This window comes from Moschus berezovskii, chromosome 24, assembly GCF_049115385.1.
Source record: "Moschus berezovskii isolate FMDL1 chromosome 24, NW_MosBer_1.0, whole genome shotgun sequence".
NCBI lineage: Eukaryota > Metazoa > Chordata > Mammalia > Artiodactyla > Moschidae > Moschus > Moschus berezovskii.
Genome location: NC_142483.1, coordinates 47,239,422 through 47,257,773, shown reverse-complemented (window position 1 = coordinate 47,257,773; position 18,352 = coordinate 47,239,422). Strand labels below are relative to the sequence as shown.

The 18,352-nt window shown below is 40.4% G+C and overlaps 1 protein-coding gene across 4 annotated transcripts in view; it reads right to left on the bottom strand.

The window, feature by feature from the left end:
• The window catches only part of ULK4 (unc-51 like kinase 4), a 514,736-nt gene that overhangs the window by 362,664 nt on the left and 133,720 nt on the right, over positions 1-18,352 (bottom strand). For all 4 annotated transcript variants that reach the window (XR_008684254.2, XM_055414560.2, XM_055414559.2 and 1 more), the window contains exons 23-25: positions 2,482-2,615; positions 977-1,098; positions 801-857 (exon numbers count right to left, since the gene is read on the bottom strand). Coding sequence is in view for 3 of the 4 variants with exons in the window: in XM_055414560.2 (XP_055270535.2) it covers positions 801-857; positions 977-1,098; positions 2,482-2,615 (313 nt within the window). In the remaining variant the exon portion in view is untranslated. The remainder of the gene's footprint in view (positions 1-800; positions 858-976; positions 1,099-2,481; positions 2,616-18,352) is intronic.

Sequence of the window (18,352 nt, the reverse complement as noted above, 5' to 3'; positions counted from 1 at the left end):
CTAAAAACCTATATCCTCACTTGTGGATGGTAATCTTTTTTTTTTACTCCAAACCAGCAATAAAATTGAGGTATTTACTTCATTTTAATGAGATACCTATCTGATATGACATTTTTTAAATCTCAGCTCAGCGTTTATTATTAACATCAAAGGAAGACAGAATAGGCTGCGTGACGAATGTTTTCGTTTTCCCTTTGTACAGCTCGCTGTTTTATCAACAGTATATACTGTAAGTGTTGCAGGCAAGGGGAGAAGATAACATAATTCATGAGCCACAACCTTAACAAAAAGACTATTTTTTTGGTGAGCAAAAATCGAAGTGAAAGATAATACAGTGATTTGTTTTTCACTGCTACTCACCTCATTAAAATTAAAGATAAGGTTAAACTGAGCTCCCCTTAGAGAAATGTCATCACAGAAAGAGACACTGCACACAGCTGGCCGACGTTAGCCAAAGGAAAGTATAAGACTGTGTTTCCAGAATCCCATTTTTACCCATCTCATTATTTTAAATTTTTTCATGATGTTTAATACCAAACACTATGAAAATCTTTTCTATGAACTTATATACCCTACCTGGGTCTGTCTCTAAACAAATTGCATTATCAGGAGAGAATGTATTTTTCCCCAAATGTCAAATTTTATTACAGTCAACAGATAAAAATACAAAAAGGTCACTTCCCTAGAGACAAATAAATACCACTAAGATTTTAAAATTACTTCATTCTGACAACAAGTCCCACAAACAGTAGGGACAGCCACATTTTTATTAGGAACATGAAAAATTCAGCATTACTCACAAGAATAGTTCCGTAACTGAAAAGGAACTCTTCTGTTACAACTTGAGGTCGAAATACCTGTGTGATGAGAGTTTCCATAGATTAAATCCTGAAAGCCATGTATAAGAAAGAAAGGATAATGCTTTGCCTGAGTTGACGTTTCTTAGCTCCACTTTCTTCCCCAAAAAAGACGATACCTGAGATGTTACCAGGTGAAGCGCTACAGGCATGAGGGGCAGACACAGCTTCAGCTGCTTCGCTTGAACCGTGGACGGGTGTTTACGGCCATAAACGGCAGCCAGGGCGTTAAGAATGTCACCTGCAAAGCACATCCCAGAGCACACGTGAGGTTAGAGACCATAAATGCTTAGGGGCCAATAGCTGTGGGCTGAATACTAATGGGACTGCTAAGGGAAATAATCTCCAAATAAAAGAAGTGGGTAGTAGCTGCACTGTTTGATTCCCAACTCTTGACATTACAACAGGAAGCTGTGGCCTCTGGGCACAAGATGGATATAAGATGGACCTCTCATCTGGAAATTTAAAATAGAATATAAAAATGATTTTTCTTCTTTTTTTGTACTTTACGAATATCAACCATGAGTATCCATTACTTTTGTAAACAGGAAAAAGTTATTTTAAGAATTATAAGCTAACAGGTCATAGATTAGATTTCTCTGGGAATAGAATAGGATGGTAGTAATAAGAGATCAATTCCCAAAACTTCTCATTGGATAGCCAAGTCCAATAATAAATAAACCTTGCCTTGCTAGACACATGAATCTCATCACCATCTCCTAAGACAAGATGAGTCATGTAAAAAGAAAGTCAGCTACCAATTGACCAAATTGTGACCTTTGGTCTGGAGATTTTAAAAGGGTTACAATCCAAATAAATTTTGAAAAGCTCTATTTTCAGTCATGAACAGGCAAAAATCTCCCACATTATTAGTAAGGAGCAAAAAGTTACTGTCAATCAGCCTTGAAGATATTTTCACTACTTTGATTTAATATTCTGAATTTCTGAGTCTAAATATCTTTTACCATAACAGGCTGGATCAAATTTAACATTTTAAACATTTCTGGTTTATAGCCACATCTGTTGGGAAAGCATGGAATGCGATTTTAAACTAAATGTACACATTCCTTAGATGATTTTTGCATCTGTAAATAACAGTGGAATAACAGATTTTGTTAGCTGTAATAAACATCCTTTCATCTTAAATTTGTCAAACCAATGAAATTTTCAAACTTTAATATCAAAATTCTTTAATATTAAATTTTGGTGCCTATGTATTTTTAAATTATTGTAAGAAAAAACAAATTTGTGGTTACAACCTGAAGGAAAAATGTTTTTATTCCGAATTATGCAAACAGAAATCTTGAGACATTTCTGAAATGATAGCCTAAGTCCAATTTTCACCAATTAAAATGCTTTTCTTTTCCAGGACTGCAAGATGACACCTCAATGTAACCTAATTTAGCCCTTTAGCCTACTCATTGTCTCAATCACGTCACTGACACAAAATATTTATGATAACAGATAGGGCACGTTGAAATTTTGAAACCACACATTCAAGAAGTGTCATTGCACTAGCCTGTAAAAAACAGACCATCAAGAACAAAGAGAAGAGATGCCCAAAAGCCAAGTCGCAAAAAGGTAAGCAGGAAGGGGCCTACGGATGGGCGAGACTCCAATTTACCCAGGATACGTGGCAGCTCCTGAACCATGTGACGGATGAGCAGGTCAAGGCATCGGGACAGGTACTCATTGCCGCTTTGCTGCTCCTTGCCTGCAGTGGTCTTTCTGCTGTCTCTCTCGATGTACATCACCAGCCTACACACAGAGAAGTGCCAAAGATTACCTCTCATGATAAAACAGTTGATAGCACCTGCCCGAAAATGCCACCATGGCAAGTGTTTCCAGAGGGCACCGTCCCCATCATGTTGACATTTAGATATGGAGCCAATTGTCGGGCACAGTATATTTCTGCCTTAGAAAAAATGGAGACGTTTATGCAGAAAGAAAATAAGGCAACTCTGCATATCTCTGCCAGTGTTATTACAAAACGACGCCCTGACTTCATTTGCCTTTGGCCGGTTAAAAGAAACCCCACGTTCTTCAGATGACAGATGAAAGGCAAACAAAAGCATCTGGAAAGAAGAGGGCTTTGGCATTTTGAAGATTCGAAGTAGAACCACCAGTTGTCTGCACCTTCGTTGGACATTAGTCTTAAACTTGCTCTGAACCCCAGGTGAGTCATAGAAATTCCAGTTCTTTCACTAAACTGTGTTTATAAATCCAAAAAAAATGATTCATTTCAGCACTGGATAATACAGAAAGCAGATACCATCTGAACATCTGGATTTCACATGCTCTTTTGTCCTCTGGTTTAATGGTATCTGTCTCTTAATAAACTTATTTCTTCTTCAAACCAGTGGCATTTGTTATCATTCGTCTCTGAACCAATAGCCTCCAACCCAGAACTAGGGGACTTGTTGAACCATCACTCTGGGTACCAAGGGTATTGTTGAAAACTGTTAGGCCCAAGCTTCCTTCCCTTTGCTAGACCCACTACCCAAGTTCCCAGTCCGTGCAACTCTCTAAAGGGCAATGAGTTCCCTGACTTCAAAGGCCCCTTGATTGCAATCCTCCTTGCTGGCCTCCCCTTGCCATCATCAACCATCCCTCCAGCTCTGTTGCAATCATCATCCCACCCAACTTCTGCTTCCCAAAACTTCCCAAAACTCCCACTGTAAACCAGAAAAGGGTGGTTCTGGACACAATACACATACATAACATACACTGAAATCTTAACACTCAGCATTTATGTGGTTCTCTTGGTAGATTTATGCATCCTTTTGCCTTCCTGCTGGTCATTATTTATAGCTCTATTAGTAAAGACCTGGGAATGAAACCAAATCAAAAGTTTAAGATCCATATAAGCCAGGTGTCATCTCTGTTTCAGTTGCTGATTAAATCCCTAGTCACACTCTAACAAATATAAGACACTGCTCAAAATATAGAGTAAACCCTGATGAATCCATAGAAATATATCTCTATGACTTAAAAAACAGAGAGCACAGAGCTCCATGATGACAAGTAAACCAAAGAAATGAGACCCTAACTATTTCATGGTAAGTGGAAACCAAAAGCTTCCCATAAAATGAGATGTGATAGAAGATATGATAAAATGAATGAGATCAGCCTAGGGAGCCAGTCAGCCTGGAGTTCCCGGGAATCCACGGCAGGACACACCATTGCTGTGGCCTGGAGCTTTCAAGCGAAGAGCAGCCACTCCAAGAATCTCTTGATCAGCTGACACCTGCTCCATCAGCCCAACTAAGGAGCAGGAGCAGAAAACACCACCTTCCTTTTTGGTTCCCCAAGATGTGTTGCCTGGTACCTCCCTGCCCAGTCTTGCCATCTGCTGAAAAGCTTTATCCAGCATTAAAGATTCCAGCGTTTAACTGTAGTCCCTCCAAGCTAAGTATTTCAAATATGCCCTCTGACTATACTGACTATAATCTGCTCTTATTCCTGCCTGCACACTCTTCCACTGGGACAGTTCCTCAGCCTCCAAGGAACTTCCACTGATTGAATCCATGACATTTCTTCCCAACCCATGACATCATCTTTCAAAATCCATGACATCATCTCCCAATCCATGACATCTCCCAAAAAGCACTTCCTTTTCCTTACTTACTTCCTGCTTCGATTGCATCCCACCATCTATCATTTCATTACACTCCTTTTTTTTTCCTGCATCCACATAGTCAAATGATCCAGATGATTCCAATGATCTATACACTTCCTGTACGTCTGCACAAAGACTGCTGAAGTTAAACATGGAGCAGAGTCGCTCCACTGTAAAAGGATGACACCAATACTCAAGGGCACAAAACAGCACCAACAACTAGCCTATCTCCAAAATTGTCTTCTCTTTAAACCCTGAAGTTTCCATCCTCTTATGAGATTCTCAGTGAGTGATTCTGCCTCCTACTATACAGAGAAAATAGAAAGCATCATGAAGAAATTCTCCCTAAATCTAAACTTCCTGTGTGTCCTATCCTGGCCTCCTTTCCTCCCATCACAACCACTGACCTCTCAGTCCTTGCAGCTCCGTCTGGATCACATTCCCTTCCCTTTTCTGGGAATCTTGAAACAGCCAATTCCTTGTTTTCCATTTTGTATACTCACTCTCTCCCATTTAACAAAATGCTTTTCCTGTCCTTCGAGCAACTGCCCCATTGCCTCTCCCCTCCCTTCCTCAGTCAAACCTCTTAAGAAATCAGTCTATATCCAATATCTCCTTTGCTCCTCTTAACTTTTCCCCCACCACAATATGCTCTCACTCCCATCACTTTTCTAACGAGTCGGCTCTTTGCATCAGATGGTCAAAGTACTGGAGCTTCAGCTTCATCATCAGTCCTTTCAATGAATATTCAGGACTGACTTCCTTTAGGATTGACTGGTTTGATCTCCTTGCAGTCCAAGGGACTCTCAAGAATCTTTTCCAACACCATAGTTCAAAAGCATCAATCTTGCGGCGCTCAGCCTTCTTTATGTCTCTCACATCCATCCATGACAAACTTCTTACTTTTTGAATTTTTCTGATTTATGAACCATGAGTAGGAGTCATCTATTCAAAACTTAAGTGTTTTGAAAACATGAAGTAGTATCATTGCTTTACACAGCCAATTAAAAAAAATTCAGGTGATATAACACTCAATTACACAACATACCCTACCAGATGATAAATGGTGAGTGTCCGCAAAAATATTACCTCCTTTTCATGAAAGATATAGACCTCCATTTTCTCACTATGCCAAGTCATGGTGACTTTAAACAAGCGGTAAATTAACAGCAACATCACAAGAGTATCCCAAAACTTTATTATGCCCTGTGGCTCATTATGATTTCTAAATTATTTTTCTCCTTTCCTTCAGTAGGGTCACTCTTTCAACTTGACAATACTGACAGAGATTTCAACAAATCTGGCTGTATCTCCTAGCCCTACAACCTTCTAACAGCGTGACCTTGAACAAATTTCTTAAGCTCTTTATACCTTCAGTTTTCTCATTATACATGGGATAACAATGCCTACCTTGTAGGACTGCTGTCCTACAAGATTAAATGAGAAAATCGTCTGGGGTCCAGCACAAGGTACATACTCAAGAAATGGTAACTGCTTTTAGTACTAATTATAGTTGCTTCTGTGAATTATTAAAATTAATGATCACCACCAAAATGAAGACACTGTTTTCTGGAGTGAACAGATCTTACATTCCCAGGGAAGGCCACCTCTGCTGTTCATCCTATTCTCTAACTCACAAAGTCACACAAAGAGAGACAAATACAGTATCACTTACATGTGGAATCTAAAAAACAGTACACATGAACTTATTTCCAAAACAAACTTATAGTTACCAAAGGCAGAAGGGTAGGAAGGGATAAATTGGGAGTATAGGATTAACAGATACACACTACTATATAAAAAACAGATCAACAACAAGGATTTACCACATAGCACAGGAAGGAAACATAATTCAGGATCTTACAACAAACTATAATGGAAAAGAATCCAAAAATATAGATATACATACATATATATATAATCAAGTCATGTTGCTGTACACATGAAACTAACATAATACTGTAAAACAACTATAGTTCAATAAAAAAATAAAACAAAGAAATGGAACCTCAAATGTTCCACTTCACAGCACTGCCAAATGGTTTCCCAAAATGGTTGTCCCAGTGGCATACAAGTTTCCCCTGAGTTACACCTCACCAGTATTTAGTAGTATCAAATTTTCACTCATTTCTATCTGGTGGTATTCTCTTGGCAAAACTCTATTAGCCTTTGCCCTGCTTCATTCTGTACTCCAAGGCCAAATTTACCTGTTGCTATCTTGACTTCCTACTTTTGCATTCCAGTCCCCTATAGTGAAAAGGACATCTTTGTTATTTCTAAAAGGTCTTGTAGGTCTTCATAGAACCGTTCAACTTCAGCTTCTTCAGTGTTACTGGTCAGCACATAGACTTGGATTACCGTGATACTGAATTGTGTGCCTTGGAAAGGAACAGACATCATTCTGTCGTTTTTGAGACTGTATCTAAGTACTGCATTTCGGACTCCTTTGTTGACCATGATGGCTACTCCATTTCTTTTAAGGGATTCCTGCCCACAGTAGTAGATATAATGGTCATCTGAGTTAAATTCACCCATTCCTGTCCATCTTAGTTCGCTGATTCCTAGAATATCAACTTGCCACTTCCTGTTTGACCACTTCCAATTTGCCTTGATTCATTGACCTAACATTCCAGGTTCCTATGCAATATTGCTCTTTACAGCATCAGACCTTGCTTCTATTAACAGTCACATCCACAACTGGGTGTTGTTTTTGCTTTGGCTCTATCCCTTCATTCTTTCTGGAGTTATTTCTCCACTGATCTCCAGTAGCATATTGGGCACCTACCAACCTGGGGAGTTCACATTTCAGTGTCCTATCTTGTTGCCTTTTCATACTGTTCATGGGTTCTCAAGACAAGAATACTGAAGTGGTTTGCCATTCCCTTCTCCAGTGGACCACAATCTGTCAGATCTCTCCATATAATCACAATGGTGTGATCACTCACCTAGAGCCAGACATCCTGGAATATGAAGTCAAGTGGGCCTTAGGAAGTATCACTATGAACAAAGCTAGTGGACGTGATGGAATCCCAGTTGAGCTGTTTCAAATCCTAAAAGATAATGCTGTGAAAGTGCTGCACTCAATCTGTCAGCAAACTTGGAAAACTCAGCAGTGGCCACAGGACTGGAAAAGGTCAGTTTTCATTCCAATCCCAAAGAAAGGCAATGCCAAAGAATGCTCAAACTACTGAACAATTGCACTCATCTCACACACTAGTAAAGTAATGTGCAAAATTCTCCAAGCCAGGCTCCAGCAATACGTGAACCGTGAACCTCAAGATGTTCAAGCTGGTTTTAGAAAAGGCAGAGGAAACAGAGATCAAATTGGCAACATCTGCTGGATCATGGAAAAAGCAAGAGAGTTCCAGAAAAACATCTACTTCTGCTTTATTGACTATGCCAAAGCCTTTGACTGTGTGAATCACAATAAACTGGAAAATTCTTAAAGAGATGGGCCTATTATACAGAGTGAAGTAAGCCAGAAAGAAAAACACCAATACAGCATACTAACGCATATATATGGAATTTAGAAAGATGCAAATGATAACCCTGTATACGAGACAGCAAAAGAGACACAGATGTATAGAACAGTCTTTGGGACTCTGTGGGAGAGGGTGAGGGTGGGATGATTTGGGAGAATGTCATTGAAACACGTATGTTGTCATATGTGAAATGAATCACTAGTTCAGGGTCAATGCATGTTATACGATGCTCGGGGCTGGCATGCGGGGATGACCCAGAGGGAGGATAAAGGGAGGAGGGAGGTGGGAGGGGGGTTCAGGAGGGGGAACTTATGTAAACCCGGGGCGAATTCATGTCAATGTATGGCAAAACCAACCAATATAATATTGTAAAATAATTTGCCTCCAATAAAAAATAAATTAATTAAAAAAAAAAAAACTAGGGAAAGAGTACATGAAAACAATGTATTTTAATGTCATGTGCCATGAAAATTTGGAGAAGGCAATGGCAAGCCACTCCAGTACTCTTGCCTGGAAAATCCCATGGATGGAGGAGCCTGGTAGGCTGCAGTCCATGGGGTCGCTAAGGGTCGGACACGACTGAGCGACTTCACTTTCACTTTTCACTTTCACACACTGGAGAAGGCAATGGCAACCCACTCCAGTGTTCTTGCCTGGAGAATCCCAAGGACGGGGGAGCCTGGTGGGCTTCTGTCTATGGGGTCACACAGAGTCGGACACGACTGAAGTGACTTAGCAGCAGCAGCAGTAGCAGCCATGAAAATTAAGCAGACATCTTATGGCAGACAAATGTGCATGCTAATTATTATCAGCATACTCATTAAAGCTTCAATATTCTAGCTAAAAAAAAAATAAAATAAAAAAATAAAAGCAAGGAAGTGAAATGTAAAAAAAAAAAAAAAAGAGATGGGACTACCAGACCACCTGACCTGACTCTTGAGAAACCTATATGCAGGTCAGGAAGCAACAGTCAGAACTGTACATGGAACAACAGACTGGTTCCAAATAGGAAAAGGAGTACGTCAAGGTGGTATATTGTCACCCTGCTTATTTAACTTATATGCAGAGTACATCATGAGGAACGCTGGGCTGGAGGAAGCACAAGCTGGAATCAAGATTGCTGGGAGAAATATCAATAACCTCAGATATGCAGATGACACCACCCTTATGGCAGAAAGTGAAGAGGAACTCAAAAGCCTCTTGATGAAAGTGAAAGAGGAGAGTGAAAAAGTTGGCTTGAAGCTCAACATTCAGAAAACTAAGATCATGGCATCTGACCCATCACTTCATGGGAAATAGATGGGGAAACAGTGGAAACAGTGGCTGACTTTATTTTGGGGGGCTCCAAAATCACTGCAGATGTTGACTGCAGCCATGAAATTAAAAGATGCTTTACTCCTTAGAAGGAAAGTTATGACCAACCTAGACAGCATATTAAAAAGCAGAGACATTACTTTGTCAACAAAGGTCCATCTAGTCAAGGCTGTGGTTTTTCTAGTAGTCATGTATGGATGTGAGAGTTGGACTATAAAGAAAGCTGACCAACGAAGAATTGATGCTTTTGAACTGTGGTGCTGGAGAAGACTCTTCAGAGTCCCTTGGACTGCAAGGAGATCCAACCAGTCCATCCTAAACGAGATCAATCCTGGGTGTTCATTGGAAGGACTGATGCTAAAGCTGAAACTCCAATATTTTGGCCACCTCATGCAAAGAGCTGACTAATTTGAAAAGATCCTGATGCTGGGAGAGATTGAAGGCAGGAGGAGAAGGGGACGACAGAGGATGAGATGGTTGGACGGCATCACCGACTCAATGGACATGAGTTTGGGTAAACTCCAGGAGTTGGTGATGGACAGCGAGGCCTGGCATGCTGTGGTTCATGGGGTCACAAAGAGTTGGACACGACTGAGCGATTGAACTGATCTTGTGGTGTTAATGCAAACTTCAGTAATTATTATGGTAGGCATGTTCTGATATTTCTCTGTTGTTCATATTTTCTCATTTGTGCAATACCTGCTCAGGTCTTCTGCTGATTCGCCCATGGGTTACTGGTCTTTTGTTTTCGACTTGAAGGCATTATTTATATGGTCTAGAACTGTCCCTCTTCTCCTTCTCTTTCTTCTCCTTTTGTCTTTCACAATGAAGTTTTCAATCCACTGGAAACTGCCTTATCATAAGGATTTTTTTAATATAAATTTATTTATTTTAATTGGAGTCTAATTACTTTACAATATTGTATTGGTTTTGCCATACACTGACATGAATCCACCACGGGTGTAAATGTGTTCCTCATCCTGAACCTCCCCCCCCCCACCTCCCTCCACATCCCATCCCTCTGGGTCATCTCAGTGAAAGAATCTAATACCATTGCTTTTCCAGGCAGACATACTTGTCCTGGTACTATGCATTGAAAAGTTACTTCTAAAACTAAGGGTGGAAGAAAAGGAGCAAAAGTACAAATTTTTGGCAAAATCTGACTAAAAAGCAGTTTCATTTGTAGATTACCTTTTCTACCCAATGAATCTAAGTGACGGCTCTCAGACTTGTACACAGGCAGAAGTTTGAAGGTTTATTCTCTACAGAAAGTAAAGCAGAAAGGTTCTAGATTAAGAGAAAGCAAACCAAGTCAAAGAAGGGGTCACCAAATAAAACAGCGAGTCTAGTTGAATTTCTGAATAAATACCAGGACTCCCAAGAGGCTCCTCAGACCCAGGCAGCCAGGTCCCTGCATCCCAGGCTGACAGCAGAAACGCTTTTTGGTGAATCTAACTGTCTCAAGAGAAACATCCTACAGATACTGATGCTAAAGTTCATGTCAAAAATGCCCAATGTTGAGTAGTATTAGAGGGTGTAAATATAGCACAATTTATTCATTTCAGTGTTGATGGACATTGAGGCTGTTTCCACTCATGCATACCACCAAGCATAACTTAGGCTGGATCCATGGAAATATTTCTGTTGGATATATACTTGGAAGTGAGACCGCTGGATCATAAGGTATGCCTGGCTTCAGATTAATAGGCACTGCTAATGTTCAGTTTTCCAAAGTGATGAAGTCAATTTACATTGTAACAAGTAGGTATAAGAATTCCAATTGCTCTACATTCTTGCCACAATTTTTTCATGTGTTAATTGGCCATTTGAAGATAACTGGTTTTATAAAGTTCCTGTTCAAGTCTATGCTCATTTTTCTCTTGTATTATCTGTTCTTCGGTGCTTTATACATTTTAGCTAACGGCCCACATCAATTATATGTGTAACAAATACTTTCCCCTACACTACGGACTTGTTACTTTCTCAGTGATCCCTTGCAGTGAACCGAAGATCTTAATTTTAAGGTAATCCAATTTATCAATAATTTATGACAGTGCTCTTGTGTCCTGCTTAAAAAAAAAATCTTGGTCTGTTCCAAGGTAATAAAGAAATTTTCATGTGTTAGCTACTGGAAACTTGTTTTCTCTTTTTACATGAATTAAATTAACATGAATTAACTTCTATGCACAGAGTAATTCAGGGCTTTTTTTTCTTATACCGATATCAAAATGATCCATTTACCACTTACTGTAAAAACCACCACTTCCTCACTGTTTCCTCCTATGTCTCGTCTGCTCTTCTCCATATTTTTCATCCTTCTGTCTCTCCTCATTGGTCCCAGATGAATTCAGAACAGTAGATTAATTCTCTATTCAGCTGTGTCTAATATGCAGTTAACCCAATCCCACGAGTTCTGTGTTTCAGTTATAGAATATCCACTCTGTTTGTTTATATAGTTCTAGTTCTCTACTGAAATTCCCCATTTTCCAAATTCCTGAATACACTGATCATAGTTATTTTAAGGTATCTTTGTGATTAATTCCATACTCTGTAACCTCTGTGGATACTGTAATTTATCTCGCTTGTTTTTTTATCATATCATCTATCCTCTTGCAGGCCCAATTGCTTTCTGATGAGTGTTAGACTCTATATATACAGTCTGTGAGAAGTGGAAGGATTACTTTGAGACCAAGGGTTAAACTCCTCCAGACCAGATTTACATGTAACCCTGGATCACTTTAATCCAACCAGAGATGATGATTCAAAAGTGGGCTTCTTTCCCTGTTTCAGGAAATCCTCCAAATAAGTAACAGGGATCCAAATAAAATAAATCCTCCAAATAAATAACAGATACAGAGGGCAGAGAAAATGGAAATGTTTATCTTTTGGACATCGAAGAATGCAAAAGAACTTCCATCAAAATTTATAGAGTAGAAAAAGTAAATTTATACTTGTGTCTAAGGAGTCAATTTTTTCTAAAATCTAAATTATCTATTACAAAATTTAATACTGTGCTACTTAATTAACATAGTATGACATACCATTTCTTTAAAGCAAGAACTACTCACTTTCAGCCACTGTTAAAACATAAGAAAATATCCATTACCTCTACTGGAGAAATAAAAGACTGACGGAACCCATAACAATATAAAACTCACTCTAGAATGATGCTCCATTTCTTCATGCCCTCTCCAACGCCTTCCCATTACAGGATGTGTTTACACAGGCTATAGGAGAATAAATTGACTTCACGGACAAGGGAACATGAGCTACTAAAAGAACTCACATCCTATGAAGGAAATAAAATGTGGAGACATTTGAGTATAGTATCCATAAACACTTTACAATTTCTCTACGACCAAACTGCAAATGTTATTTCTTAGTGGTCAACCAGGGTATCAAGTTAAAAAGATAGACAAGCTGAACAATAATCCAAGTGTTACTGAGATGGGGAAGCCTGGGAGTGGAGATAGACAAAGGGAGCGGATTGGGTCCCTTTGGGGCAACTTGAGGATTCCTCTTGGGCATGACACTGAATATGTAAAGATGACACAAAGCTGGAGTTTGGAGAGGTCATGCAGATGCATACCTGCCTACTGAAGCCACTGGATTGGATGAAATCACCCTAGGACAGTGGTCAAGGAGAAACAGAGAGGGCCCAGGAAGATGCAGAAGAGGGAGAATCAACAAAGAGGAGACTGAGGTGGAAGAACGCCAAGAAAGCGTGTTAACTCCTACCAGGAGCCCTTCACTACCAAGGAAAATTCTGGTTCAAGTTGGCCAGCTGAACCTAAGCATTTTACTTATCTTTTTTCCACATCCCCTCAGGAAATCCACATTATCCCTAAAAAGAGGAAGCTGTACCATTCACAGCTAGAACCTTCCAAGAATTTGGTCAAGATGACGGTGCAGATGTAAGGGGAGAGAGGCAAGCGCACATGCAGGAGAACCCTGCCCGGGAAGCAGGGAGAACCCCAGCAGCACCCTCAGCTCCAAACGGCAGGGAGACAAGTTTAGGCGCTGGAACTGACAAGAAGAGGCGAGTTCCTCAAACCTAAGGACAGTTTTTGAAGAAACTAGGACTAGCAAACCCTTCACAAAGACCACGGTAACTACAAGGAGAGGGATGCCAGGAAGACTGCAGGAAGGAGAGTTCTTAAAGCAAAGGGACGACTTGACGAAAGTGGCATTGGAAGAACACGAATCTGGTATGGCACAGATAAATGATGAGAGAGGACGGAAGCCAGATAGCCCATTAGCAGTTACGAGTGTGCAGGTGAAGAGGAGAAACAGAAAGGAACTTGAGAGACAAGAACAAACTGCCTGGAAATGGTGTGAACAGGAGATAAGACTCCAGTAGTCTTTTTCAGAGAGAACGGCACATCCACATTGTGAGAAATCAGTCATACGGGTTTTTTAAACAGAGAAGTCATGCTCCTTTAACTTAGCCTGGATCCTCCAGGATGCCATCACCCCTGCCCCACCCCCATTCCTATGCCCTGAAACCCCTCCCTCCCCTTCCGGTGCTACTGGACTCACTGTGCCCACCAAGGGGCCACTTCACCGTCGACTTCTGCTGCAGACCTTCCCGTGTGCGGTATGGTGCTGCATAAGATGCAAACTGTGGCTAATCCATCCCATTTGGATTCGCCTCGGACCACCTCACAAATGGTTCCTCGATGAGACCATATACTATTCCAGAAAATCAAAACACCACACTTTTCCTTGCTTCACTTCCATCTAAACCCATTGGTATCTGTCTACTGCACATTTTTTATAACTGACTTTTCTCCCTTCAGAGAAAATGTGCAAATATGGAATTTTGGGGGGAGAAATAAATTTGGAATTTAAAATTAACAGATACAGATTGCTATGTATAACATAAACAACAAGGACCTACCATATAGCACATGAGTATATTCAATATCTTATAAAAACCTATAAAGGAAAAGAACTGAAAAAAAAAGACATATGTGTGTATATATCCCTGAATTACTTGTTGTACACCTGAAACATTGTAAATCAACTATACTTCAATAAATAAATAAGGGATCCTTTTAGAAAACTTACGAATTTTTGCCTAACTAAAAAATTTATGACGTTTTGATTCCACTTGATTTAGTATGAATAAAATGCTAGATTTCTAATTTTTAAAAAACAAATATGAAACAAGCAACAAAGGTATAGCACAGGGAACTAGTGTCAATATCTTGTAATATCCTATAACGGAAAATAATTTCAAAAATAATATACATTTATTTATATGTAGAACTGAATCACCTTTGCACAGCTGAAACACTGTAAGTCAACTATACTTCAATAAAATAAATATATTAAGAAAAATCAGGGATCTTCAGCAAGCTCATCATCCAATACTTTTGTTTTCAATTAAAGCTTCTGCCTCTTGGGTTATGATTATCTAAATTTAAATTACATGGACACACCATATGTACAGACCTATTCTGTGTTTATTTCTTCAGTTTCGAAATGTAATAGACATTTAGGAATAGACATACTTAGCAATCAGCAGAATCTACACACTGGCTACATGATCTCTGCAGCAAGGGCCATTATGATAAAAAAAAGGGGGGGGGGGGACAAACAGGAGTTCTGACATGTCCCCTCTCTAAAAAGATATCAATTCATATCCACAGAAAACCAAATCACTGAAATTGATAGCAACATCAAAAAAAAAAAAATTGAGAGGCACAGGGATGATAAAAATGTATTATATGTCCATTTTTCTATTTGGTCTGTGCAGAATTGCAGATAAATGACTGTGATGGACTTTGACTATGGATTACCCAAAACAGAAACAGGTTGTGACTCCAACTGCAGCTGTGATTTCAGCTTGGTACCTCTACTGGAGCAAATTAGCACTGCCCTGGGATCATATAGTTGCTATTGACCTGGCAAAGGCTTTTTTCTACATGTAAATATGGAAGAAACCATCAGCACATATTTGCTTTTTACTCATCACGGCAAACAGCGAATGTTCAGGGCCTTGCCTTTGAGCTCTGCCAACAACCCTGCTCTGGGTTATCGGTCAGCAAAGGTCTGCATTGTCTTGCTGTCCCACCAACATCACACCTTTACTTGCACACTAGCACTTTGGTGACGTTAGACACTAGGCTGCTGGACCTGAGGAACTTCAGTTGGCTTAGTAAGACATTTAAGAGACAGATAAACTCCATAAAAATCCATTGTCTACTAGGCCCCAGTGAAGTTTCTAGGGCTCAACAATCTAGAACATGTTGAGCTATCCCTCCAGAGCAAAGTCAAGTTATTGCATCTTCTACTGATTATGACCAAAAGGTGGGTTTTGTGAACCTAGGCGGCAATATACACCACATTTGACTGTGTCCCTCTGACTCATTTTCTGAGAGACCCATACACTTACTAGTTTTTAATGGAGCTGGAATGAATGAAGGCTCTGTTGCAATCCCCATGTGCAGTGTAAGCAGTTCTGCCACCTGGGCCATATGACCCAGCACATCTACTGATATTCTCAGTATCTTGTGGGTTATCTTGTGGGAATATTTACGTGATATTTACATAGGGCCCCAGGAAAACCCAATAAACGAATCACAACACAGGTCTTTGGGATGCTATCGTCTGAAGGCTTGTGTTCACCCCCAAATTTAACTAGAATCCTAACACGCAATGTTATGACATTAGAAGGTGATTAGGTCATGGGGTAGAGCGCTCATGAAGGAATCACTGCCTTTATAAAAGAGAGCCCACAGAGGGCTCTAGTACCTTCCTCCATGTGTGGACCCAAGGATAAGCCTGCAACCTAGAGGAGGGCCTTCATCCGATCCACAATGGCATCCTGATCTCAGACTTCCAGCCTCCAGAACTATGAGAAATATATATGCCATTTATAAGCCACCCCTCTGAGCCACCAAGGAAGCCCCTTTATAAGCCACCAATCTTTGATATTTTGTTAGAGCAGCTAACGGTTTTAGCTGCCAAGTTTTAGAGTTAAGCCATATTCTCATCTGCAGATCACTGTTCTTTTGAGAAACAGCCCCTGATAGAGGATGAACATGATGAGTGACATCAAATGATCACATGATATGAGTAACCCATCACTAACTGTATCATTAACCTGACACACCAAGCCACCGTGGCTGGGCACACACAGCAGTAACCCATCATCAAGCGCACTGATAAGTATAAGAGCGAAGCTTGAACAGGTCCAGTAAGAACTACTAAGCTGAATGAGCAGGTGGCGCAGAGTCCTTTGACACATTCTCTTTAGCACTGTCTCTCCTCTCTCGATCCTGATAAAGAATTATTTATAAGCAGCTGACCGAACAAGAAGATCACTGAGCCTGGTTAGTGAATGGTTCACTCCAATACGCCGGCAGCAAATCAAAGTAGACTGCTGCCAGCAGGACAAAAGAAATCAAATGAGTCCCTGGAAAGGAAGCCCAACACATTTTACTTGATGTTCAAACTGAGACATGGCTAAAGGTGCTGATGCCTGCTGATTCACGGGCACTGGCTAACAGCTACAATCTTCCATTGATGGCCAGGGACTTTAGAAAAAAAAAAAAGAGTTAAAAACTGGTGACCAGAATTACTGGGGAAGGTCTATGTGAGTGGACGTCTCAGAGTGGGCACAAAGCATGATGACATTTGTGTACCATGCGGATGCCCACGAAAGGACAACCACGTTAAAGAAGCCTCTCTACAATCAGGGAGAGAAGATGACACATCCTGCAAATGTCAGTCAACACCGTCTCTCCAGTCACCCCACGGCTTGCTCATGGGCCCTCATCCAGAGTGGCCTTGGCGGCAGTATTAGAGGATACATACGGGCTTGGCAAAAAGAATGCTCCTCCTCAATTACGACCAAGATCCTGCCCATCCAGCCAACACGAGAAACCAAAACCATGCCCCCAGTCTGGCCAGTCAGCTAGCAACACACCGGTGCATGAAAGGGGCCGTAAACTCTCCTTTAAGTACAGACAAAGAAATGCCTTATTCATCATCCTGATAATCAAAGTAACACTCATCTGATCAGGAAACTTACTAACAGCAAAAGAAGTGTGGTAATATGCTCAGGTCCGATGAATTCACTATTCAGCAAGTAGCCCATCACCCAGAGACATCTGGCTTAACTGAGAGGAAGAAGGGCCGACTGCAAACTCAGTGGTGCTGCCAGCTGGGAAACAACACCAGGTCTTGTAACAATGAGGGGTAATGTTTTGAATCAGCAGACAAAACATAGGCTTTAGCATTCCCCATCATCAAAACACACGGGTCTGGTGGTAACTGAGAGGCGGAAGTGGGAGTGACTACCTCTCACTGTTACACCTAACAGCCCACTCACTGCTGTCTTACCTACAGTTTCCTCGACCCTGAGCTCTGCTGGAATGGTTCCGAGCAAGAATGGTTTTCATCAGAGGACAAAATAATTCCATCTGGGGGATGGAGAGGATCACTCTGCTGAAGAAGAGTGGGTGATCACCATCACCAAGGAAGTACTATGTTGCTGTAAACAGTGTGGACAGGGTCAACAAGGATCTTGGGGAGTCCCTGAAGAACCTGCAGGATTTCCACATGCACAGTCGCTCAGTCGTGTCTGACTCTTTGAGACTCCACGGACCATAGCCCCCCAAGCTCCTCTGTCCATTGGATTTCCCGATGCAAAACTTTACAGAATTTCTTAGCATGAAATTTTATTTCTGATTTGTGGGGCATATAAAAGTTTCTAAACTATATATAGTCAAAGTATCAGTATTTCCTTTTATGGTTTATTTCATTGCTTTTCTGCTCAGAAAAGCTTTCCTTGCCCATATTTAAACATATTTTCTTCCAGCTGTTTAGAGATTCTTTCTCATATATAATTCTTTAATCCATCTGGAATTGACTTTTGTATGGTGTAAGCTGAGAAAATAATTTTTCCCACACAGTTAACCAATTATACAGAGTAAAATTTTTTTAAATCTTCCTTTTAAGATCAAAGCAGATTTTTTCCCCACTGATTACCATATTAATAGCAACGCTATGGGGAAGGGGGAAAAAAGTCTAAGAAAACCTGATCCATCAGGAGGCATTGACATTTCAGG